General features: G+C 33.8%; 2 protein-coding genes across 2 annotated transcripts; both read left to right on the top strand.

Annotated features, from left to right (window-relative positions):
* Window positions 1–6,968: 6,968 nt before the first annotated feature.
* LOC111408867 (L10-interacting MYB domain-containing protein-like) lies at window positions 6,969–9,135 on the top strand. The gene is made up of 4 exons (XM_023038683.1): window positions 6,969–7,056; window positions 7,659–7,717; window positions 7,828–8,154; window positions 8,262–9,135. The coding sequence occupies exons 3-4, from the start codon at window positions 7,828–7,830 to the stop codon at window positions 8,862–8,864; spliced, it is 930 nt and encodes a 309-aa protein (XP_022894451.1). The 5' UTR covers window positions 6,969–7,056; window positions 7,659–7,717; the 3' UTR covers window positions 8,865–9,135.
* Window positions 9,136–21,644: 12,509 nt separating this feature from the next.
* Window positions 21,645–24,730, top strand: LOC111408868 (putative HVA22-like protein g). Its single transcript, XM_023038684.1, has 7 exons — window positions 21,645–21,856; window positions 22,522–22,562; window positions 22,653–22,751; window positions 22,833–22,889; window positions 22,985–23,048; window positions 23,145–23,348; window positions 24,153–24,730. Exons 2-7 carry the CDS (start codon window positions 22,531–22,533, stop codon window positions 24,600–24,602), a joined length of 906 nt encoding a protein of 301 aa, XP_022894452.1. The 5' UTR covers window positions 21,645–21,856; window positions 22,522–22,530; the 3' UTR covers window positions 24,603–24,730.
* Window positions 24,731–25,181: the final 451 nt, after the last annotated feature.

A 25,181-nucleotide genomic window follows, 5' to 3' on the forward strand; every position in this document is an offset into this window, starting at 1 on the left:
GTAACCATCTATGTGGTTTGTTCAATTTGGTCCCTGAACTTCTTTGTTGCTTCTCTTGACTTCTTTCTTCGATTTCTTCATCTTTTCAACAATTCTTATCTTCCAATTGATGATCGACACTTTCAAATATTATGCCACTCATTCGGCACATCTTTTGAGTTTTTGCACTTTAGTCCTCCAACTTTCAATTATCTTCATTTTAGTCCATCTTCCATTCTTTCTTCCTCCACTTGTTTTGCTTTGTCATTGAGCTCATACTTGACATGTTTTTACTCTCGTTTTGCATTTAGCTCAACTTTTCAATATTTGCACCTTTGGTCCTCGAACTATCAAATTGTTGCGTTTTGGTCCTTCTTCGGCTCTTTTCTCCTGAATTCCACAATTTCCATTGAATTACCTACAATGCATGAATTTAACTGGATTAAGTCACAATTCAACCATTTTATCCATGTTTAAGTCATGTTTGTGAACCAAATAAGTGTGTAAAAACACACTTATCAGTCCACCATCAAGTGCTCCTATTGCAACATTCGAATTTGGTTCATCTTATTCGAGCCACTTAAAACCATCTTTGCAACCAGTTGTTGCATCAGCTAGAATTAAGATACGGAATTGACACATTCTCCACAACAAAATGGCTTGGTTGAAAGAATGAATAGAACTGTTCTTGCAAAAGTAAGATCCATGCTTTTAAGTTTTGGTCTTCCCAAGTTATTTTGGAGAGAAGATACAAAAACTACTAGTTATCTGATCAGTAGAAGTCCTGCTAGTGCTATGCATTTTAAAATTTCTAAAGAAATGTGGAATTAAAAACCTAAATAGTTCGATAACTTGAGAGTTTTTTCATGTGCTACCTTTGTACATCAATCTGAAGGCAAACTAGAACCTAGAGCCCTTAAGTATGTTTTCTTGGGCTATAGTGAAGGAGTTATGAGGTATAGACTATGGGTAAATGAAACCAAAGGATTTAAAATCATTACAAGCAAAAATGTTGTGTTCAAGGAAAATGATTTTTCTTGCTTGAAAAAGGACATAAACTGAAAGCCTCCAAGTCAAATTGATAATGTAGAAAGAGAGACTGAAATTGAGGTGGAGCAGGTTGATAATGAACATCAACAACCTGATATTCAGATTGATAATGAAAATATTCAAACTCATAGTAATGGAGAGTCTGAACGTGGATCTGAGATTGATTCGGGAGCAAATCAACCTTTAAATGATTACCAACTTGCTAGAGATGGGGAAAGAACATACATAAGATCTCCTGTTATGTTTGATGATGAAGTTTCAATCCTAACCTTTCAAAGCTTAATTGAAAATGAACCTGGGTCTTTTAAATATGCTATAAATAGGAAAGATTCCAATCATTGGCTTGTAGCAATGCAAGATGAAATGGAATCTATTCAAATGTATAGAACATGGATTCTAACAAAAAGACCTAAAGGAAAAATGGTTGTTGACTATAAATGATTTTTAAAATTGAAGGAGGAGAATAAAATGAAAATGATAGATTTGAATGAACTATTTTCTCCAGTTGTAAAATTTACAACTGTTAGAGTAATTTTAGCCCTAGCAACACAATTTAACAGGGAATTAGATCAATTGAATGTAAAAATAGCTTTTCTAAATGGTGAACTTGATGAAATAATTTACATGGAACAATCCTAATGTTTTGAAGTAAACAAAAAATCTCAGTTAGTATGCTTTATTAAAAAATCTTTATATGGTTTAAAACAAACTCCAAAACAATGGTACAAGCGATTTGATACCATTGTACTTGGACATAACTTTAAAAGGAGTATTTTTTATACTTGTCTTTATTGCAAATGAAATAGGGGTGGAAATTCACTTTATCTACTCCTTTATGTTGATAACATGCTTCTCGCCGGTCATGACATAAATGAGATAGAGTTAATAAAAAACAAGTTAAAATCTAAATTTGAAATGAAGGGCTTAGGTTCTGTTAGAAAGATTTTAGGTATTGAAATTAAAAGAAATAGAAGAGAAAGCACACTAAGCCCTCGTTTGGCCCATTTTCTTTCAAATTTTAATGTTTGGAATAGTGTTTTTGTTGGAGAATGTATGGTTGAAAAAGAAAAAAAATTGATTTATATGTACTATTATTTTATAAAAGATTGTGTGGTTGAAAGTAAGAGTGAGAAGAAAAAAATTGAAAGAGAAAGGGAGCCAAACGGGGCTAAGTCTCTGTGAGAAATCTTATATTTTGTAACTACTAAAAAAGTTTGTTATGACTAATTCTAAAAATGTCAATTTACCTTTAGCAAATCGTTTCAAACTTTCAAGTGAACAATGTCCTAAATCTAAAGAAAAGTTTAAGATAATGGCAAGAGCGCCATATTCTAATGCAGTTGGGTTTGTCATATATCTTAATGGTTTGCTCCAAGCCTAATTTGCCATACTCAATAAGTGTATTGAGTATCTATATGTCCAATTTTGGAGAAGCTCATTGGAAAGCTAGGAAATGGTTTCATAGGTGCATTAAGGGAACTTGTGATTTTGGAATCCAATATTGAAAACAATCTAATGGTGTTGTTTTGAGAGGATACACTGATTTTGACTATACATGTGATATAGATAATGCAAAATCCACTTCTGCCTGTATGTATACTTTATGTAATTCCTGTATAAGTTGAAAATCTCAACTTCAAAAGATCATTTCTTTATCCTCTCCTGAGGCAGAATACATAGTTGTTATAGATGCTAATGGTTAAAAGGCCTTCTAAGCCCTTGTTTGAGCTCCATTTTGGAAGAAAGAATGCATTTTGAATAGTAGATTGAAGAAAAATGTTTGGTTAACAATTAAGGAAAAGTTTTTGGTTTGCATGTAATATTATTTTATTGAAAAATGTGTGGTTGAAAATGAATTTTGAAAAAAGAGGCTCAAACAAGGGCTAAATGAATTTGAATTTATTAAAGATATCATCTTATATTCTCATAGCCAATATATCATTCATTTAAGAAGAAATCATGTGCTACATAATAGATCTAAACATGTTGATGTTAAATTTCATTTTATAAGAGATGTTATTTCACAAGGAATTGTGAAATTTGAAAATATTTCTACTAACTACAACCCTGCTGATGTAGATACTACCATTAAACAAGTTTTTGGACTGTTTAAATTTGCAGAACATCAATACTTGTTGATTTAAGTATCTGATAAGGGTGCTAAGGATGTCATGATTGGAAGTAACAACTGTAGATGAAAATTGGATCATTGTACTAAGGTGGAGATTGTTAAGATATAGCACAATGATGCTAACTCAAAATGCTGATTGGATAAATGTTTTGACTTGACTGAATTGTTAATTATTCAAAACCCAGTTGATCAAGTTGTGCAAAAAGGGGTTTCGGATGAATGCATTTTTTCTTTTATGGGATGAAAGCTCGAGATGTTACAAAGTGTCAACCCTACCAACCATTGGATTGGTTGACCTTCCAGTCACTTCAATATATTTTCCATTCCTAAGGTTGAACATATTCGATTCATTCGATTTTTCTCTGTCTGGCTCTTGAGTTCTTCATCTCTTTCTCTTTCTAAAATCTAAAAGTGTTTCGTTTTTTGTACTTTCTCGATGTAAAGCATTTCTTGAGTGATCTATATATTTAAAAGTGTTGTGATGTTCTTCGGTGAGAGATTGTAGTGGTTGAAAGGCAGATTTCACTATAATATTGAGTGATTACTATTTGGGTGCTCATATCTGCATTTTGGACACTTTAGTTCCTTTTTCATATAGGAATTCCCTTCGGCGACGAAACTTTGAAGGGCTTTATGGTTTTATTGCCTTAATGCAAAATTTTATTGGAGTTCATTTTCTAGTTAATGTTCTTTCAATTTTCTGTCTATGTTGTTGGTTAAATTGTCTAATCATTCGAACCTAATCATAACAAAAAGCATATTTTCCTGAACTTTTTGAAGAACATGAAAAACATTGATTTTCCAAGAAAGATATTTTTAGACTATAATGTAATAACATCCCAAAGAGTGTAATAAGATTGGACTGAACTGAATGTCAAGAACATTTTCAGAAGGGTGAGCATTTATCAAATAATCAATTATCCATTTGAGTGAGTCCTGAGCCGATTCCATTTGATTCACTGCCTTCATTTGATCATTATACTCGAGGATGCTCTATGACAGCACGATTGCAGTGAAGGCCAACGGAAATCCAAACTTCATATGATCTCCTGCATCATACATCCCTTTAGAAAGATCGAATTTTGCTTGACTTCTATCTTTTTAATGCTGAATTCCCTCTACGTGATATTTTATTGTCCACCAATTTTCCAACTGCAATATGAATAATTCTGCATCACATTAACTAAACACAAAAGAATTGACATCATATCACATGCATAAGATATGAATAAACATCATAAGAGAATGAGAGATTATACATTTTTGTATGTCAAAAAATTGCATTGCAATTTTAAGAGCATGTGCATATTTCTACGCAACAGAACCAATAACAGGAGATTCATTTGAATCAGACTTTTGATTTTTCAATTTTAGAGCAATGAAAAGTCAAAATGCGATTGTTGCTAACACAACAAACAACAGACATTGTTATTAATCAATACAAAATGGTTCACATGGAGATCTCACATTCATACATATGGCAAGCACCAAAGAATTGGTGCAGAAGGGACTAACGTCTGAAGATGTCAAATAAAGTGTCGAGGTCGTTGCACTAAGTTCTATCGAAGTGACTCACCCTCTACCATCCGAAGTCCTTTACAACCTGAAGAGGGTCGGACAAGCACGTCTTCAGAGTTGACTGACGTGACGTGTGCAGTTAATGAGTGTCAACAATGTCAACCTAGTTTATAGAGTGGTTGACCTCTTGTCAAAAATCTATCAATATAATTAATGTGTAATAGAATTGATGTAATAGTTAGAGTTGGCAAATTAGGCTATGTGGATCCAATCCAACGATGACTACGTTTGCCTAAACATTATAAATAGGCAATATTTGTATCAATTAAAAGATCTGAAAAAAATAATACAAAGAGGGAAATACAATACTTCCATTGCCTACTATTCATCTTCTTCTACAATAATATCTATTTTTCAGTTAATACACTATGAAGCACGTCCACGTGTGCATTGTCCTTCAACGACACCTGTTGACTATTTTCGAAGGTCAACAGACACCATCCACAACATCTTTTGCACCATGATTTTTTTCCCATTTTCCTTGAAATTTTCGAGAATCGGTAAAAAAAAATGGAAAATGCCTTAACATGCAACCTACAAGGTTTTGAATCAAAAGTTTAAAAGGAAATGATAAAATATACAAGAATTTGGAGGTTTTGAAACAAAAATGCAGTTGGTTGGACAGAATAAAGCAGCGACAATTTCTAGGACGATGATGCTTTTTCTTCTGCCTCGTCGGTTCAGATTTTTATGGTTGCAATATTGGGCGCATGAATATAAAAATTATGGATGGAGGGACACCCATCCATCTGATACTAGAAAAAGGGCGTAACTGCGTTTTTTAACACCCTGTGGTTCTATTTTTACAAATTCCTCGTAAATTTTATGAGTTTAAGTTACCATATCCAAATATAATAGTAACACATGCAAAGAGAAAAAATCTTATTATGATTGTATTTTTTAAAAATTAGATAAAATAGTAACATTGTTTAAATAATGAAATTTTTAAGCGCCCTTCATTATTAGGGTAGTTAGCAAATAACGTCTTTACCTTTAATTATTATTGTGGAAAATGTCATTACATTTCAATTTTTTTAGCATTCTCACCGTTATTTCCATATTTTATTGCACAAAAGTCATTTTCATCTATTTTCTCAATAAAAAAGTTGTGAAATAATGAATATACCCTTCTATTTAAATAAAACAAAAAGAAAAAAGGCGAACTTATTGTAACCATAGTCCCCATTTTTTATTTTTTTTAAAAGTGTAAGCGAGTCTCAAATTAAATTTTCAGAAGTGTAATTAGCAAATAATGTCCCTACATTTTATTATTATTGTGAAAAAGTCATTAACTTTCATTTTTTGTCATTTTTACCCCTAGTTACACCTTTAATTGTGCAAATCATCATTTCTATCCATTTTATCTAATTTCTCAATAAAAATTGTAAATTGATGAATATGCTCTACCATTTAAAATAAATAAATAAATAATTTTACTTTTTTAATTTCTAATTTTTTAATAATTTATTTGGAACTCTTTTGCACTTTTTTTAAAATTAATTAATAATATTTAATAATTTATTTGGGACTCATTTACACTTTTTTTTTTTAAAATAATATATTTGAAACTCGTTTTACATTTTAAAAAAATTTGGGACTATGGCTGCAATTAGTTCTTTATTTTTCTTTTTTATTTAATTAGGAGGGTATATTCATAATTTCACAATTTTTTTTAATTGAGAAATTGAATGAAAATGAATAGAAAGGATGGTTTGCACAACTAAATGTGTAATTAAGGGGAAAAATACCAAAAATGAAAGGTATGGACTTTATCACAATAATAGTGAAAGGTAGGGACATTATGTACTAATTATCCTTTTATTAATTTATTTGGAACTCATTTGCATTTTTTTGAAAAATTTGGAATTATGATTGTAATCAGTTCTTTATTTTCTTTTTGTTTTATTTAAATAGAAGGGTGTATTCATCATTTCATAGCTTTTTAATTGTGAAAATGGATGAAAATGACATTTTTCGGAATGAAAGGTGGAAATAAAGGTGAAAACATCGAAATTTGAAAGGTAATGACGTTTTCCACATTAATAGTGAATGGTGAGGACGTTATGTGCTTATTACCCTTCATTATTATTTGGGAAAAATAACGTTTTGAATAGTGATTTTTAGAAAAGTATGTGATAGAAAGTAAAAAAGAAAAAAAATTTAAATTTATGTACAGAATATTTTATTATGTGAATGTGTGTAAAAGTAAGTATGCAAAAAAAATAACCTAAAATCACAAATTCAATACCTGTTGCTTAGTCGCCGTTGGACGGAATTCTCACTGTCCGGCGGATTCCGATCCTTTTTTTTCCGATCAGGTGCCTTTTCTGCCTTATATATGCATTAACAGTTTACTTTTTTTATTTGGTTGGTGTATCTGTTTTGTCAATGCTTTCGATTATAATTGATTGCGGTATGGATGTTTAATTGCTAGTCTTCTGTGTGATTTATTACTGTTAATTAAGCGTTTAAAAATTCTGGACTGTAATTTAGGGTTTGGTATGCAATGGAAGTTTGATGACTGATGGCTCGTATTCTTGATATGGTGATTGGGACAATGTGTTGTTAAGTAAAATCACGACTCATCCTCTGGATCACTGTTTAAGAAAATTGTAACTTCTGGAAATTTCTCTTTTTTCTCATTTTTTGGTACAGTTGTGGTTAGGATTGTGTTTTACTATAAGATTGTGGCGTGATTAAATTATTCATTTTTGGTTCTTAGAACAGCTGTAAAATGCAATGTGCAATCACTTCACTGGCCTGTTAATGATGGCTTGGAAGTTGTAAAATGCTTTGTGAGAAAACTGATTTTTTTTTTTCTTGGATGTGGAAGTTCCACTGTACTTGTTAATTTGTTATATCCTTTTCTCAATTGGAAATTTTGGCCACTGTTATAGTGTGATGTGGCACACACTTGCAGAAGAGCAGAACCTGCAATTTGATCGTATATGCGAATACTTGGGTGAAAATCAACCCAGGGTAAGTTTGTCTTTTATATTTACCAGCTGAAAAGACTGGCTGTTCTTTGAGGAATTTTTGCACTTAGCTGAATATCATGATATTTTTGATTATTTGAAATGCTTTTCTAGATGGATACTGAAGCTATAGACCAGCAGCCCAAGCAAGAGCGTTTGAGGACGAGATGGACAGCAGCCCTTGATAAGATTTTTGCAGACATAGTGGCAGAGCATATTCAGATTGGGAACAGGGCAAATAATGTTTTTGACAAGAAAACATGGAACCAGATCCGTGAGGAATTTAACAGACAGACCAATCTCAATTTCAATAACAATCAATTGAGGAAACATCTAGATGTTCTTAGGACCCGTTATCACAATCTGCAATCTGTTGTTAACCAAAATGATGCAGTGCAGGATCCCTGCTACTTGGGTTTTGATTTATGGGATGACTTTGGGGTATCTCTCATCCCTGTCGCTCTCCTATGTACATACAGCTCCATGCATGTATATATATTTATGTGCTAAGCTACATAATATCGTCATAAAACATTTTATGCATACAGGTACAATCAAAGATTGAACAATCGAAAGCCAAGGATTGTGCTATTTACGAGCAACTATGCACAATATTTGCAGATTCGGGGGTGGATGGCAAGTATGCTCAATCAAGCCACTATGAAGAACTGGGCAAGATCGGTGGGACTGATCTCCCAGGTACAGAAGGTGGGAACCCACATCTTAAAACTCCATCCTTGTCAAAAAATGCTCATGAGAATGAATCTTCACCACAAAAAACGAACACAGCAGATAAAAAGAGAAAGCGCCCTTCAGAATTGGTCTCTGTGCCTGTGCAAAATAACTGGAATCAAGAATTAAGTGATGGAATGGCAAAAGCTTTTACAGAGATGATTGCTTCGTCAAGGCTGCGAACAGTTACAATGCCTCAGATTGATAGAAAATTCACGATTACTAACTGCGTAAAAGCATTGGATGAGATAGAAGGCATTGAAGACCACCTGTATTATGCTGCCTTGGATCTCTTTGAGAATCCTAGTTTCAGGGAGACATTCCTTTCTCTCAAGAGAAACTATGTTCGGGTGACATGGTTGCAGGGCAAATTGCAGAGCAAGTATGGCAATTATACCCCATTAAGAACTGCATTCTAGTATTTGCTTTGAAGATTTTCACTTAGGGGATAACTTTATGGTAGATGTACAAAATCTTTTCGTCCATGACTATATGGAAAGGACTGTGTTTTGAGGATTGCTTGAAGCGTGAATATAGTACATCAAGATTACATCAGATTGCTGAAATCCTTAATGTAAATACAGTTTCGTTTTTTAATTACAGAAAACACTTCATCATCAGGTATCCCACTTTCAGTTGCTCATGCGGCCCTGTGGAGTTTGGTTATCAATAGCTACATTTATAAATTTTTATTTGAACTTAAAGAGCTATAATTAATGAATTGATGCTAGAAGTGAGGACCAAATACAGTGCTTTCTCTATTGGTTTTTAAATTATCATGCGCATTTCCTTGGATATATCATATATTTATAGTCTGTTTGAGTCACATCATTTTCTAAGAATGCATTTTGGAATAGTAAATTGATAGAGAATGTGTGGTTAAAAAAAAAAATGTTTTGGGTTTGCAGATAATATTATTTTTTTTTGAAGAATGTGTGGTTAAAAATGAGAGAGAAAAAATGTATTTTGAAAAAAATGAGGATCAAATAAGGGCTTACTGCCTTTTTGGTTTGGAAAAAAAAAAAAAAAAAAATCTACCATAAACAATGATAATAGCAACAAATTGTCCAAGGGATGCATGACGTTAAAATCCAGATCGAATCCAATTTCTAGCATAAAATCAGATAATTATAACTTGTATTATACTGTAGCACCAAAGCAGACAATAACAAATTAATGACTTGTTCGGTATTGACTATAAGAATTCATTTTTTGATCGTTAAAGAGAAGGGTTCCACTTGTGAAAGAAGAAGTAAAATATAACGGTTAACTTAGGAGAGTAACGGTAAAAAATTTAATTTTTGGGGGTCAAAAATCAGAATCAAATATGCACTAAAAAGTATGATATGAACTTTTCAAAAAATTCTAGCATTTCTTCTTCCACTGGCTGAACATAGTCTACTATGACTAGGCAATGCAAAGGAGGTCCAAAATCTAATGTCAAAAGTTTGCTTCATCAAACCAGAAACTATCACCCGATCTTCACAGCCATACCAACACAAGTAGTATCTTCATTCTATGCTGCAAGTCAGAAAGTATGCGATGATCAGCACAAGCTAAAGCTCTGTGATTATTATTTAGTATTTTCCACTCAGAAAATATTTTTAAATTTTAATGTGCAAATGCAACTATAAACTAGTTTCTACATTATCAATGAAACTTCAAATTGTGTTCCAAAAGGAGGATAAAATTTTTCAATACAATAAATTTCCCCTATTTTAAATTCTTTTGTTGTCTCCTATTAGAAAAAGGTAAACGGAATAGAAAAACTTAAAATTAAGAAACACGAATCGCATAAAATTAAAAATTAAAAAAAAAATCAGTATATACAGTCTATTTGGTGCACAACAATAATAAAATCCAAAAACGTAAAATCTACAAAAGTCAAATAAACAATAGTTAGAAAGAGAAATAAAGCCTTCCCAAGAGTATTCTTCTTTAATTATCAATTTGCTTAGTGAAGAACTGATGTTACAAAAGCCACATAAACCCTTTTTTAGCATTATCATTCTAAATGTTTGTTTATTCGATTTTCTAATACATTCTTTTTCAAACTTGAACATTGAACGGGCATGAAAATGATAGAATCATCCTCATTGTTCACAAAAGAAAGAAAATGGTTAATGTCCCAATTAAGCCACCTGTTTAATTCTCATTATTTATTCATTAAAATGATTGAATTTCTATCTCTTGTATGGAGCCTATAACAACTATATTTTTCATTCTCATTTTTCCAAAAATAAGAAACAAACGGGAGCTAAGACTCTGAAGCAAGTCACACGCCCACAAAAATAAAATATAAAATGTGAAGACATATGAAATGTGTAGTTAAAATTAATTCTGAATTTTGACTTCAACTTTTTAACAAATTTTAAACCTATCCAAAAAAAGCACTTAATTTATACACTTTTTTTTTTCCAGGCGATTGTAAAAGATGCATTGTTTTAGATTAAAAAACAAAAAAACAAAAGTGTTTATGGTGTAAAAAGCTAAAATCGATTACCCAGATTTCACATTGTATCGAACCAAATTAAGGATTTCCTATTAAAAGAATTCATTGTTAACATCAACATAATCACACTAACACACTTTTCAAAATCATTCTCTTAAATGTACGGTAAAAATAATAAACTCATTAAGAAAAATATTGGGAAACTAAAATGAAAAATAAATATAGAGAAGTCAAAATTAGGGTCCCCGACGAAAAAGACCACATCCGAAAACTAAGCTTCTGGAATAATGATGCTTGTATACTACTCTCACATAAGAGGAGACCCACAATGATTAAAAAATTCGTGAACCCCCTCTCATATGAGAGGGTTGTACACTAGAGTGTATACAACATCTCTCGAGTTTCTAAGAGCATATCATCTCTCTTTTCCCTATCAGCAATTATAGTTGATTTCCCATAAAGGTTTTCCTGTATAATATCAAAATAAAGGTTCAAACTTTATGAAACTTGCACTCAATCAAAAATTGAAGTATTAACTCGTAACCCAACAAAGTGGAATTGCCAGTGGCAGAGGCGCAAAAGGAGAGCAGAGAAGTGTAGGCCTCCATATACACTTTGCTGCATTTTTTGACCTTCTCAATACCTTTCAGCGTAATGTCTTTTCCATCCCCTAACCCCAATCCTACCAAATATAACATCCTTCTTCACTCAGTGTGTGAGTGTGAGATTTTACTGTGTAACTTTTCCTGAATGCTAGTTTGCAGATTCATAGGACTGAGTTCGGACCTGGAATAATGTTTGGGGCCTGAATTTTTTTTTCAATAAAAAGGTCAATGTACTAACAAAATTCATATAGGTGACAGAAAAAGTCAAATTATGACAATCTACCGCAGCTGTATTCACGAGATTTTCAAGCATAAAATTCATTTATCATATTTGTAGGGATGAAATCCACCTTATGTAAGGTTTTTTTGGGCTCAGTTTAATCACCAATATCAACACCATTATCGAACTCAAGCCCAATTGACCCAAACGGTTTCTTCCTTTCACGGTTGCTTTAGTTGCCCACAAAGAGCTCACCAAGATGTACTAATTCCACACAGGAAATGACCACAAAGGTATCACGGGTGAAGAGCAATCGAATAGAATCACAGAGAAAACGGGAAGAAAGAATAGAGGCTGCAGTCCTTCTTCATCGGAGGCAACAAAGAGACAAGTATATAGCCCAAGTAAAGAGCCCAAAATGGTAAGTTAGGTTTAGGTTAAGGTCAAGGCCCAAAGGCCCAACGCTCAAGTTAATGGGCTCCAAACTGGGTAACAACATAAAGCCGTCCAAGTAAAAGGTGAAACGAGCTATGAGCAACACTATTAAATTAGGTAACTTCTAGTGGTCCATAAAATTTGGGGTTGGGTCGTTCTAATAGTGGCATTGACATTTTGTTCAGTAATTTGGTCCAAGCCGACTGAAAATTAAAACCGATTTTATATCATAACCCGGGGAGTTTTGAGTATCAAAACCCAACAATCTCCACCTTGATGCCCAATAACTTGTAAGCAATCAAAACACACAATTTATACTTGTAAAATCAAAGTAATCCAATAAAATTGAGCTCACAAACCTTACCTCATATTTCGAACCGAAAAACACATACCATACGTGCTCCATGTAGTCACTGAGGCTAAGGTCAAGAAATACCCAAGTAGAAACAAGTATCACAGTGAACAACTAATTATGCAATGAAGATATTATATAAGATACTATATAGATCTTTCCAAAAAATATGTTCACATAGAACCACCGATTTACACCAAGTTAATCAGCACACAATCAAACACATGTGCAACACATACATAAATGACCCCACAAAAGATCTCACTACATCTATCCTATCCCATTTCGTGTTACTCCCACCTTGAGAACACATATTTCCTCTCATCGCCTATCATGCTCACTAAATAGATCACTCAACTCATGTCTAACTTGCAAATCACAATAGATCCTAAGTTCACGGGATAATCCTCTATCACCACATCATTTCTCCCAACCTACGTGGATAATGGGCCTTCACCTTACAAAAGTGATAGAAGTGCATTTTTCACACTCTACCTGTACAGGGTCTCTTTCACAGATAAATGATTCTACACATTTGATCACATCTTCACTCGTGATCCAAATGTCACATTCTACATCCCCCGGTACAAAATATCATGTACCCCTAGGCATCTATACTCCACCTTACCAAAAGATATATAACACATTGTTAATGCATCCTAACCCACTATGCATGCAAACGATTACACCAAGAAATCACATTACCTCAAATTTATGCAAACATACATATCAAACAAATTGAAGTACAACATATAATCATGCAACAAATTAGGCAATCACACACATGCAGAAAGGATCACACACAGATGCATATGTAGTGACTAGGTTTACTCTCTCAATAAACCTCACTGGGGTTATAGCTCGACCCCTTAACCACATTCGTTTCACCTCTCACATAACCCTTCTGTTTATCCTTCTTCTTGGGACAATTCCTAATAAAGTGTCCAATTTTACTACAACTATAAAATCGCCTGCCACTAGACTTGTCCTGTACCTTGCTGTTCATCTTACCACTTTCATCACTTGAGTCACTACTCGAATCACCACTATTTTGAGCTCTACTCAAATTCATTTGCTTAAACTTCATCCTACTCCTTATGATGTGTAAGTCACCACTCCTCTTATCTTCATTTCAACTTTAATTTCCATATCTTTACTCCTAAGTGGGTCTATGACAATCTTGGGGGTCAACGTATCCATACCATACTTAATAACATTTTTAACTTCCTTATATGACTCAAGCATGAAATTAAGTAAGATAATAGCCTTATATGTTTCAGATACGATTTCTTCACAGTTAACAATATCTTGAACAAATTTATTGAAAATATCCAGATTGTGATCAAGATCCTTTGAAGGATCCATTTTAAAATTGAAGAAACGCTCAAGAAAATAAAGTTTATTGGGAGTGAATTTAAGTAAATACAGATCTTCCAACTTTTTCCAAATATCTTTTGTGATTTTTAATTTTCTACTTTTCTCAAATAGCGTCAGACATGTGTAAAATGATTGAGGTATAAGCAAGTTCATCAGCTTCTTCTTTTTGTTCTTTTGGAAAATTAACTGAAAAATTACCTTCAATGGTTTTTGAAACCTTTTGTTGGACCAAAATATCTTTCATTTTTTGTTGTGAGATTGAAAAATCATCTTTTCCATTGAAAATACCAACTTCGAAATGCAAAGACATTTTTGGGAAAAAACGAAGCAATCAAATGGGCAAATAGATCACACAAAGTAATTCTACGACCGCAATATACACTGTTCTAGATTCCTAGGGTTTCGTAAGACTCGCGGTCTTAGATTAAGGAAAAGTTCGAATGGATAAGGTCTACGTATTCTAGCGAAAATAACAACACAGCGGAATTTACGATGTAACAAAATAGATATATTCAACCAAACGAAATTTCATTGCAATTTTAGCTCAAAGCACAATATGCTAATTTATTCAAAAATAAGTACTCAATCACAAAAATTAAGAGCAAGTAATCCTAATTTCTAACACAAGCAATGGTTGCCAAGTAGTGACAACCCCTAATCCTATTGATCACCTCACATGATGATCTGCTAGTACGATAATATAAGGGTTTCAGCCAATTTATCAGAGCAGACTTGTCTGAATCCGTAAATTACAAGAGATGCGAATTTACTGCTTTAAGGCCGCAATTTTGGCCTAAAGTAATTCAGTAAATATGTGGAAATTTCGACCGTTGATTCACCAAGGGCAAAATCGTCCAAATTTTCTGTGTAACCTGAAACAGAAAACTTCCAACACGAAAAATGTTAGAAATAATGTGAGGAACAAACTGCTTGAAGACAACGTTCCCAGAATCAGAGCCACACGCCTCTACAGGAATTGCCACCCACCGCCGCAACGCACCGTACACCTAGCACCGCCTCCACCTATACGTCTCAACCCTGGTCTCCATTTCACCAATGAACTTCTGGATTGACGGGAAATCGCATTTGCAAGTGCGATTTTTCGGTGCAAAAACTAGGCAGTCCGTTTTCTGCTGATTTTTGCCCCTTTTTGGTCATTTTTTGGCTAGATTTTCACCACCACCAAGCTCTAATGTCAGTTGTAGGGATGAAATCCACCTTATGCAAGATTTTTTGGGGCTCAATTTAACCACCAATATCAACACCACTATCGAACTCAAACCCAATCGACCCAAACGGTATTTTCCCTTCATGGTTGCTTTAGTTGCCCACAAAGAGCTCACCAAGATGTACTAATTTCACACAGGAAATGACCACAAAGGTATCACAGGTGAAGAACAACCAAATAGAATCACAGAGAAAACGGGAAGAAAGAACAGAGGCCGTGGTCCTTCTTCATAGGAGGCAACAAAGAGACAAGTACATAGCCCAAGTAAATAGTCCAAAATGGTAAGTTAGGTTTAGGTTAAGGTCATGACCCAAAGGCCCAACAGTCAAGTTAATGGGCTCCAAAATGGGTAACAACATAAAGCCGTTCAAGTAAAAGGTGAAACGAGTCACGAGCGACACTATTAAATTAGGTCACTTCTAGTGGTCCATAAAATTTGGGATTGGGTCGTTCTAATAGTGGCGTTGACATTTCATTCAGTCATTTGATCCAAGTCGACTGAAAATTAAAACCAATTTTACATCATAGCTCGGGGAGTTATTGGGTATCAAAACCCAACAATATTCACCATTATAGCTTCTAAGCAAAAAAACACAAGAAGAACTAGAATTGGAAAAACCATTATAATATGATTTGTACATAATTAAAAAAAAAAAAAAAACAATAACAACTTAGAATTGTTGTTAGCAAACAAATAATATATCTGCTGGATTATGTCATTATTATTAAGATGATAACCAGAGTTAATCTAATAGACGACTAATAATTTTCAATAAAATGTTGTGAACCAAACTAGCTTGTACAAAAATCATACCAACAATATTAGAATCTGTAACTGAAACAATCAAATGTATGATATTTATTTAACAACGACAAACTTTATGAATTTAAGCTAATGTATATAAACCAGACTAATTGAAAAGGCCAAAAACTGTAACTATATTGCCCTCAATAGTGATCAAGTTTCAAATAATCGAAATGCAAAAACACTAGACAATTTCCTACAACTATTTTTGTTACACCGGAAAAGCAGAAAAATTACCTCAGATATTCCTTGGATTATTAGCCAAATTCCATAAATACACTCCAAAACACATGCATTCACCCAGAATAGAAGGGCATATGAAGAAATGAACCCAATATAGTTTTGGGTGGTATTGAGCCTCTCTCACCTCAAAAACTAATTCAAGAGGTAAGGTTTTCCCTCACATTTATAAATTGAATACCAACCACATTCATAATCGATGTAGGACAATCTAAACAATATTTCCCTTACATATTGGGCTTTATAAGAGATCAAACCCATCTCCTCCTCACACAACAAGGCCTGCAGGAAACCAAACCTGTCTCCTCTTTACACAAATTCGTATCTTCGTGACTGTTGGGTTGGAGACTTGTTGATAAACTAGGCTTTGATATCAGTGTTGGGTAATATTGGGTCTCTCACCCCAAAAACTAGTTTAAGAGGTGAGGCATTCCCTCACACTTATAAACTGAATATTAACTCCATTTACAATCTATGTGAGCCAACCTCAACATATAAAAATTTAAACTCACAATACCAAAACTTTTAAAACTAGGGAAAAATTAGGAGAATAAAAAATGCACATGCATCTTACAAGAAATTGGAAAAAAAAAAAGTCAAGAAAACAAAATGAATTAAGGACTAACCTTGTCGTTTTGATAATTTTTTGCAATTAAGCAACAAAACCCACTCTGAAATTCCCTAAAGGAAGACTTAACAATTGAGCTAAGAAATTTTTCTAGGAGAGTTGAAGATGGACTGGTGGTTGTCCTATGGAGGACAAAAGTACCGAACTTGGCCTTTGGGGAGGAAATGGCATACTTCAACATCGGAGGAAAACAATAGCCTTAAACCCTAGTGTAATAAAATTTTGATGGCCAGACCCCAAAAGTTAACCATTGAAATTGAAGAACCTAAGCCTATATAAACCACGCAAAGGAAGTCCATACTTTCAATGTGGGATTTATGTGCCCATAACCTCAATGGGAACCGTGATATACCACTACGCTTTCGGCTCGGAGTCCACGTCAAGCAAGTGCCCATACACCATAAGTGGTAACCGAGACCAAAAGACGTGGTACTTGCTCTGATACCATTGTCATAGAACTTGGAAGAGCTAGACTCCAAAAGCTAATCATTGAGGTTGGAGAATCCAAGTCTATATAAACCACACAAAGGAAATGTTGGACCCGGAGGGATTGTAATGAATGAGATTATCGACACAATATGCAGTAATAAAGATCTCAACAAGAAATAAGATTAAAAGTAAAGAACAAAGAGAGTTAATCATAGAGGAACGATGTGTATTAACTGACAATATGGAGAGAAATTACAGACACAACAATAATACTTAAACAAAATTGATAGATGAGCCTTGTATTTATAGGCCACATTCTAAACCCTAGAAAAGTCCTAAAATGTAAGAAAATCTGTTAAAATTATGTGACAATTGTGCATTGAATTTCGATCAAGAGAAGATTTCATTTCCTTATTCAACTTGGATACCTTTCCAAGTAAAAATCAAATATGCAATCTCCAAGACTCATAACCATATTTGAGTCACAAAACCCAACAATCTCCACCTTGACTTAAATTTCAGTACAACGAGCGGAGCTCCACAAAATTTCTCTACTTGAGAAATAAACATGTTTGCATTGAAATGAAATGATCACTCTTTTTAATGCAGTAACCAAAACTCTCCATATAAACTATCGTCGTTTGCATGACGTCTACAAGTGATACCTGAACCATACTCTCGGGTTCTCAAAATTTTATCAAGGAATTAATGTTTACCAAATAGGGTTGAAGCACATCATGTAGCAGAAACCATAGAACATGCTTAAATAGAAAGCCCTTTGCCGGAATTGTCACCTTCAACATCCCCAAAAGCATTACAGGAATCACTGAGACCATGGTACCTACGTTCAATGGATCCAACCATAACAACTGAAATTGGTAGCAAAGCAAAATCACCAATGCTCTTTCGAGCAATGTTCTGAACCGACTCAGAGCCCGTCACAAGAGATACTATACCAAACTGAATATTCAACACGGTACAGAACTTGTCCAGAAGTCTCTTAATTGGTTTTACACTCCCCTATAAGATGTACAATTGAGACCTTCTCCGTCTCTCTAGTATAACACGGACATCCTTTCGGACCTTCAAGACTCTACCTCTACCAGAGAATTTATATCCTTTTACATCCAGAATACTAAGCGAGATGAGATTCATTTTCAGGTCTGAAATATGTCGAACCTGATCAATTATTCTGAATGTCCCATCCCGTAGCCTAAATATGACTCGACCGATCCCAGTAATATGACATGACTGGTTGTTTCCCATTACAACCCCACCTTGCTGAACAACCTCATATGTCTGAAAGAAATTTCGATTGGAATACATATGATGCGAACATGTCGAATCGAGAATCCACTCCTCATCAGGCCTAGATTTCACGTCAGACACCACGGTCAACATCACATCTCCGACGTCTAAAAAATCCTCAACTACATTTGTTTCATCATAAATCAAAGGTTTCGCTCTATGATTTGCAGCTAAATCACCTTTAGCTTGCAACTTATCGCAATTCTTTAGAATATGTCCCCTATGTCTATAGTAGAAGCAAAACAAATTGTTGTTATTCTTCTTTCCCTCTATCGATCATCATGAGATACAAGAGCTTCCTTATTCCTCAATGTAGCTCCAACCAAATACTTCAACTTTTCCTTTGAGTGCAAAGTATCATAGGCGTCGTCTATAGTCAAAGTATTCCAACTATACAAAATGGTGTCCCGAAACGACGCATAATAGCAAGGCAGCGAAAACAACAGGATCAAAGCCAGATCCTATTCATCGTACTTAACCTCCAACATCTTCAGATCTGCAACTATTTCCTTGAACACAGAAATATGGTCCTCCAGTGACTCTCATTCGGCCATGCAATGGGAATACAGTTCTTGCTTCAGAGCCAGTTTGCTCGTGAGACTTTTAATCATGCATAACTACTCTAGTTTCAACCACAGAGCTGTCGCTGTTTTCTCCTTCAAGACATCATGTAAAATATTTTTTAATAAATGAAGATGGATCCGCGATAAAGCCTTTCGATCCCTCCATTGTTTCTCTTCCATTGTCCAATTAACTGGCATCTTCTCAAAACCCAGCAACACATCGTCCAAATCTAAATGTGCTAAAATAGCTTTCATCTTTACTTGTCACAGAGAAAACATTGTATTGCGATTTAGTAGCAGAATATCATACTTCATGGTAGTCATCTTTGAAAAAACCTCAACCAATGCACATAAGAAGAACCAAACTTTGATACCACTTGTTGGATCCGGATGGATTGTAATGAATGAGATTATTGACACAATATGTAGTAATAAAAATCACAATAAGAAACAAGATTAAAAGTAAATAAGAACAAAGAGTGTCAATGCACAGGAACAATGTATATCAACTGACAATATAGAGAGAAATTACAGATACGACAATAATGCTTAAACAAAATTAATAGAAAAGCCTAAAAGGTAAGAAAATCTATTAAAATTGGGTTACGATTGCGCATAGAATTTCAACCGAGAGAAGATTTCCTTTCCTTATTCAACTTGGATACAATATTCCTTTCCAAGTAAAAATCAAATGCACCATTTCACAAAACTCCTAACCATATTTGAGTCAAAAAACCTAACAGGAAGCCCATACTTCCGATGTGGGATTTAGGTGCCTATACGCCCCAATCATGACACCTAGAATCTAATTGGCATTCTCCTGCGCAAGTTCAAACTTAAAGACCTGTTTTTTTTTCTACTTTTAACATTAATATATTTCGTTAAAACATGCAATGTAAAAATTAATAAACAAGAAAACTTGCTATGATTTTTTTGGCAAATAATATCTTATTCTTATGCTTTAAAAATCTTATAATATCCCACAAAACTTTATTTCTTATAGCTACAAAGCCAATAAAATTTCGCTATTGGAGCAAAATTTTGTTCACATAGTAAAACTAGTTTAATAGCATTCGTTAGAACAACAGTGTATTTTTTTTAAGTGAATTATGCTTTTGTTTGACTTAGCTAAAAATTATATTGTTAGTAGATTTTTATAAAATTTCATAAAGATTTGATTAAATTGTTGTTAAAAATTGCCAATTTCATAAAATATATAAAAATACTTCGAAAAGGAGCAATTAATTAAGGACATGATTTGATGTCTCATCAAGTGAGAGTTTTTGCGGTTTGAATTGGGCACCACAGAGACAGCCCAACAAAATAGCATTATTACATGCCATGTGACCTCAATCTTTGGTGTATAACCTTAGAGACAGGTCCTTATTCTCAGCTTTAGGAAAAGTAGAATCCAAGGCTTAGGGTATTAATGGTAATGCAAGTTAAGAATTTGTTCAGTTCCTTTGAAATTTTAATATATTTTTTTATCTCTCCTTTTTAATCACACATTTTTCATTAAAATAATATTACATTTAAATAAAAAAAAATCATTTTTTTCAAACCACGCATTCTCCCGAAAAATATTATTCCGAAATACATTTTTACCCAAATTTCTAATTATAATGGTGCCTAAAATGTGTTTTGTACTATGTATGATGCAAAAAATTTGTACTTCAACCTCTATTTTTCATCCATTAAATCAAAGCTTCCCTTTTTTTTTTTTTTTTTTTTTAACTAACTTTTAATAACACAATCACACAATAAAATATTTTACATATAAACTCAAAACATTTTCTTACTTCTTAATTACACATTTTCTAAAAAATAACTATTTCAAAACTATTCCCCCCCTAAAAAAAAGGGAAAAAAAACTCTTTTTTAATATACTAGTTTTGTGGTTAAAAAATAAATTCAGTCGAAATTATTGGATTTGAACTACAACTCAGCAAGCGTACATAAAATAATCATGTAAATATAAAATCATACAAATATATTTTAATAAATTAATCATTTATTATGCTTGTAAAATGTAAGTAGGACCAACACATGCACACGGACCAAGCTCTTGATTAGGATCATCGTTTCCTTTTAAGCTCGACAAAGGCAGGATTTGCAAATTAACAAGAAGTCAAATTGATACTATGGCCGAACATAAATCTCTCTTAAAGAAAATGTCGAGAGTTGAAATCTTGAAATATGCAAAAGAAAATTATAAGAGAGAATAATGCTATTTTGCCAAAAGCAGTGTCAAAATCCTATGTGGCGAGAAGTGGCTTAACGAAAAAAAAAAAAAGGAAGTATTTTTGATACATTGTACCATGAATTGTGGTCCAATGAACAATTAAAATAGGGTGAAATGGACATCGTAGGTAACAAAATGGCCATTTATTCTTTGGCAATTTATTTGGAAGTGACATTTTTCATAATTTACGCTCCCATGTGACCGTTTAAATTTTAATCAAAATAAAGGAGCAAAATTATTTTCTAACGGTCACAAGTATAGAGGCTTACAGTAAAATCGTGCACCTTCTACAGAGAAACGTTCCCCGCCTCTATAATTTGAGAATTAAAAATCTAGAAGTTAAAAATTCAAAACTTAACTTGGTCCCCCCGCTGTTCCTTCTCTCTTCACCCCTACTTACTCTTATCTCCGCCGACGCATTAACGGTTCGCCGTCGCAACCGCGGCGCCGATTGTTCATACACCGAAAAATCTTGATGCTTTCAGAAGTCATTTCCTATTTCTTATATTACCATCGTTGTTGCATAGGTGACGCACCGACGCTTCATTTTTTTTTTTTACTCGCTCAAAATATTAAAATATTTGAAGTTTTAATATTAAGAATTTCAATATGTGCGTGCATTTGTGTTAGATAGGAACTTAATAAGATATCGTAATTAGATTGTTTTATCATAAGAAATGCTGGTGGCTTTTTATGTTTTCTTATTGCGTTTAGTATACAGGCTGAGATGAATAATAGTGCATTGCACTTATATGACAATCGTAATTCTATCCTGGAGTGTTTTTTCAATTTACATCCCGTTTTCCCCTTCTTCGAACAATTGTAATGTATTTATGGATGTATGGATTTTATTTTTTTTACTATTTCTTTTTCTTTCTTATTTGTAGTCAGATAATCCTAATCCGGATCAATGCAGTTGGGGAATATTTGTATTTTTTAGGGCAGGGGAGCTTAAGGCGAGAAGATAATTGTTGGAATGTATTTAGGCAATGAGTGACCACAATCAAGCAATAAAATATCATTCAAAAACTGGGTGGCATACGTAGTAAATTTTTGTTTATCATTTATCATTTTTCTCGGCTATGCAACAGAATTTAACAGGCACTCTCCAGGAGAATGAAAACAAAATAAAAAGTGGTGATTTTGTTAGTACATAACCTGACCTAATGATTGATTTATTTTTCTGATACAGGGAGTCAAGATGATTGGGTGTTTTATAACCAGAGGACTTGTGTATGTGCTACCTTCAGTTCGTGCAGATTAAAAATTATGATTCTTTTCATTCCATCGGAGGATTCATATATTCTGCATTTGATGTTGTAGGTTGGTTTTGGGTTATGCTTATCCTGCTTACGAATGCTTTAAAACTGTGGAAATGAACAAGCCTGACATCGAGCAACTTCGGTTTTGGTGCCAGTATTGGTAACTTACTCATTTGCATTTGTGCCTTCAACAGCTTTAGTTGCAAGTTTAGTAGTAACAAGTAAGATCTTGAATTTTTAGGATCTTGGCTGCTGGGTTGACAGTTTGTGAGAGGATTGGTGACATGTTTATTGGATGGTAAATATTTAAAGTAGAAGATATAAAAATCTTCCAAGTTTTATTTATGCTCGATTTGCGAATAAAGTTTTTTTGTTGTTTATTTGCCTGTGAAGGGTTCCAATGTACAGTGAAGCTAAGTTGGCCTTCTTTATATACTTGTGGTACCCTAAAACAAAGGTCTGTGATCCTCTTCATGCATGAGTATCGAGTTTTAGATAGTTTGGTCCTTACCTATTATAACTGTAATCTCTCTTTTACTTCCATGTATTTCAGGGAACAAGATATGTTTATGACTCCTTCTTTAGACCATACGTGGCTAAGCACGAGACAGAAATAGACCGCAATTTGTTCGAACTGCGGACAAGAGCTGGAGATATTGCATTTTTGTACTGGCAAAAGGCTGCAAGCTACGGTCAGAGTAGAATATTTGAGATTTTTCAATATGTTGCTTCACAATCCACCCCTCGGCCTTCTCAGGTACGTACTAGAAATATTTTGGTTTGAAGCATACTATCATCTTAACTTTATGTTTGATGTTGCTGGACGCTGCATAGTATCACCTTATTCCTATCTACCTCAATCCTATATAGTATTTGCAAACGCACCCAAAATCTATTGCAGCTTTGCACGATAATGACTCTTTAGCTCTGAGATCTCTCTCTGTGTTGAACCCATTGTGGGGTAACATACACAGTATGTGTTTAACTCTTGAGAATTGTTTAGAATCATGAATTGCGGTATCCATTTATGTTTTATCTTTTAAAGTAGAATGTGCCTAACTTCCATACTCTGCTCCAGTTCTCTATTATATTAGTTGGGAAGGGTTGATAAGACGAAGTGGTCTCTGTGAAAATTGTTTTCTTTTGAGATAACCCTTTTGCCATGCTCATTTTGTTGAACTTGTAATTAAATAGCATGTACAATGTGAATAATTTCCATTTGAATCACTTGTAACATTACTTACTCATCCCATGACATCTTGCCAGTGATAGTATATCTTTGCTTGTTACGCTTAATCTTGATGATGTTTCACCATAATAGTGGCACCAAGTGAAGCAAATGTGGATGTTTTTAACTCCAATAATAATTACATTCGTTAAGCTTGGATAATCCATGTCCCTTATTCGTTGCTTTTAGGTCTCAAGTCGTTTTTCTTTTTCCTTTTATTTTTCCAAAATCATTTTCCTCTTACTGAATCTTTCAGACTTCACTCACACCCCAGTTGATAGCTATTGGAAGTTTGCTTTTATAATCGAAATACTGCTGTTTTTGACCTCACAGACACAACAGCAAGATGCTAAGTCACAGCACCCAACAACACCAAATCTCAAATCAGCTGCTAAAGAACAGCAGCAGAATAACGAACCTCCGTCTCCTACTTCTAGTACATCTTCAAGTCAGCTCCAAGAAGACGTGGCCGAAGAGGCAGGGCCTTTAGCAGCTTCCAAAGGAGCTCCCCTGACTACATCCTTGAACGGACCAAAAACAACATCTACACAAGCTTTCAGAGAAACTCCTCCTCTTACTACATCCTTGGACGGACCAAAAACATCTACGCAGACCCTTTTCAAGACAAGCAAAAGTTTGAATGCTAGCGAGGAGAAAGTGATGCTAATTACTTCAATGCCTCCTTCAGCAAGTGAAAACGTTCAATCTCCTCCACAAGAGACCATCAAAGAAGAATCCAAACGAGCCACGGGAGCAAGATTAAGAAAAACACGCACTCGTTAATTGGGGTCCACAAACATATTTAGGCAGATTTGCTGGATCGTTGATGCTAATGTGTTGTTTTCAGTTTATGATGACATTGGAAAACCATATATTTTAAATAATTCCCAATTCTTTTATAATTGTGCTTTTGACTTGTATTTCTACTTTTATAGGTTTTTGGTAAATATAGCCGTTAGAACATTTATTTACTTCAAAATTTATTTTATTTTTTCAAAAGGTGTTTCCTGGGATGGCCTGGAGGGCGTTTGGCTAAGGCGTAAGAGTGACTGAGTCAGTTTTAAAATAATTTGTTATTTTGTTGATTAAATTAAAAATAAGTTATTTATATTGAAAATAATGTAGGAGTTATTTTAAAATGAGCAAATCTTTAACTTAAAAGTAGGAGTTATTTTGATTAAATTAAAATAAATTGCTTATTTTATTGACAGCAGGGTCGGCCGTAGGTGGACTCGGTTGGTTTTTTGCGAGGAGGCCTGTTTTTCCAAATTATTTTCTTTTTAATTTTTGTCAGTTACTTTTAATTGTTTTAGTTAATTTTTTTTTTATATAAATATTGGGACTTTTGTTGTCATTTTCTCT

Source organism: Olea europaea, chromosome 14 (assembly GCF_002742605.1).
Source record: "Olea europaea var. sylvestris chromosome 14, O_europaea_v1, whole genome shotgun sequence".
NCBI classification, from domain to species: Eukaryota; Viridiplantae; Streptophyta; class Magnoliopsida; order Lamiales; family Oleaceae; genus Olea; species Olea europaea.

Bases quoted from the DNA above. Each gene is read 5' to 3' on its own strand.
- LOC111408867 (XM_023038683.1), top strand. From the start codon at position 7,828: ATGGATACTGAAGCTATAGACCAGCAGCCCAAGCAAGAGCGTTTGAGG. The intron at 8,155-8,261 runs GTATCTCTCATC...TTATGCATACAG, and splicing joins ATTTATGGGATGACTTTGGG to GTACAATCAAAGATTGAACA.
- LOC111408868 (XM_023038684.1), top strand. From the start codon at position 22,531: ATGATTGGGTGTTTTATAACCAGAGGACTTGT. The intron at 22,752-22,832 runs GTAACTTACTCA...TTGAATTTTTAG, and splicing joins CGGTTTTGGTGCCAGTATTG to GATCTTGGCTGCTGGGTTGA. The intron at 23,049-23,144 runs GTCTGTGATCCT...CATGTATTTCAG, and splicing joins TGTGGTACCCTAAAACAAAG to GGAACAAGATATGTTTATGA.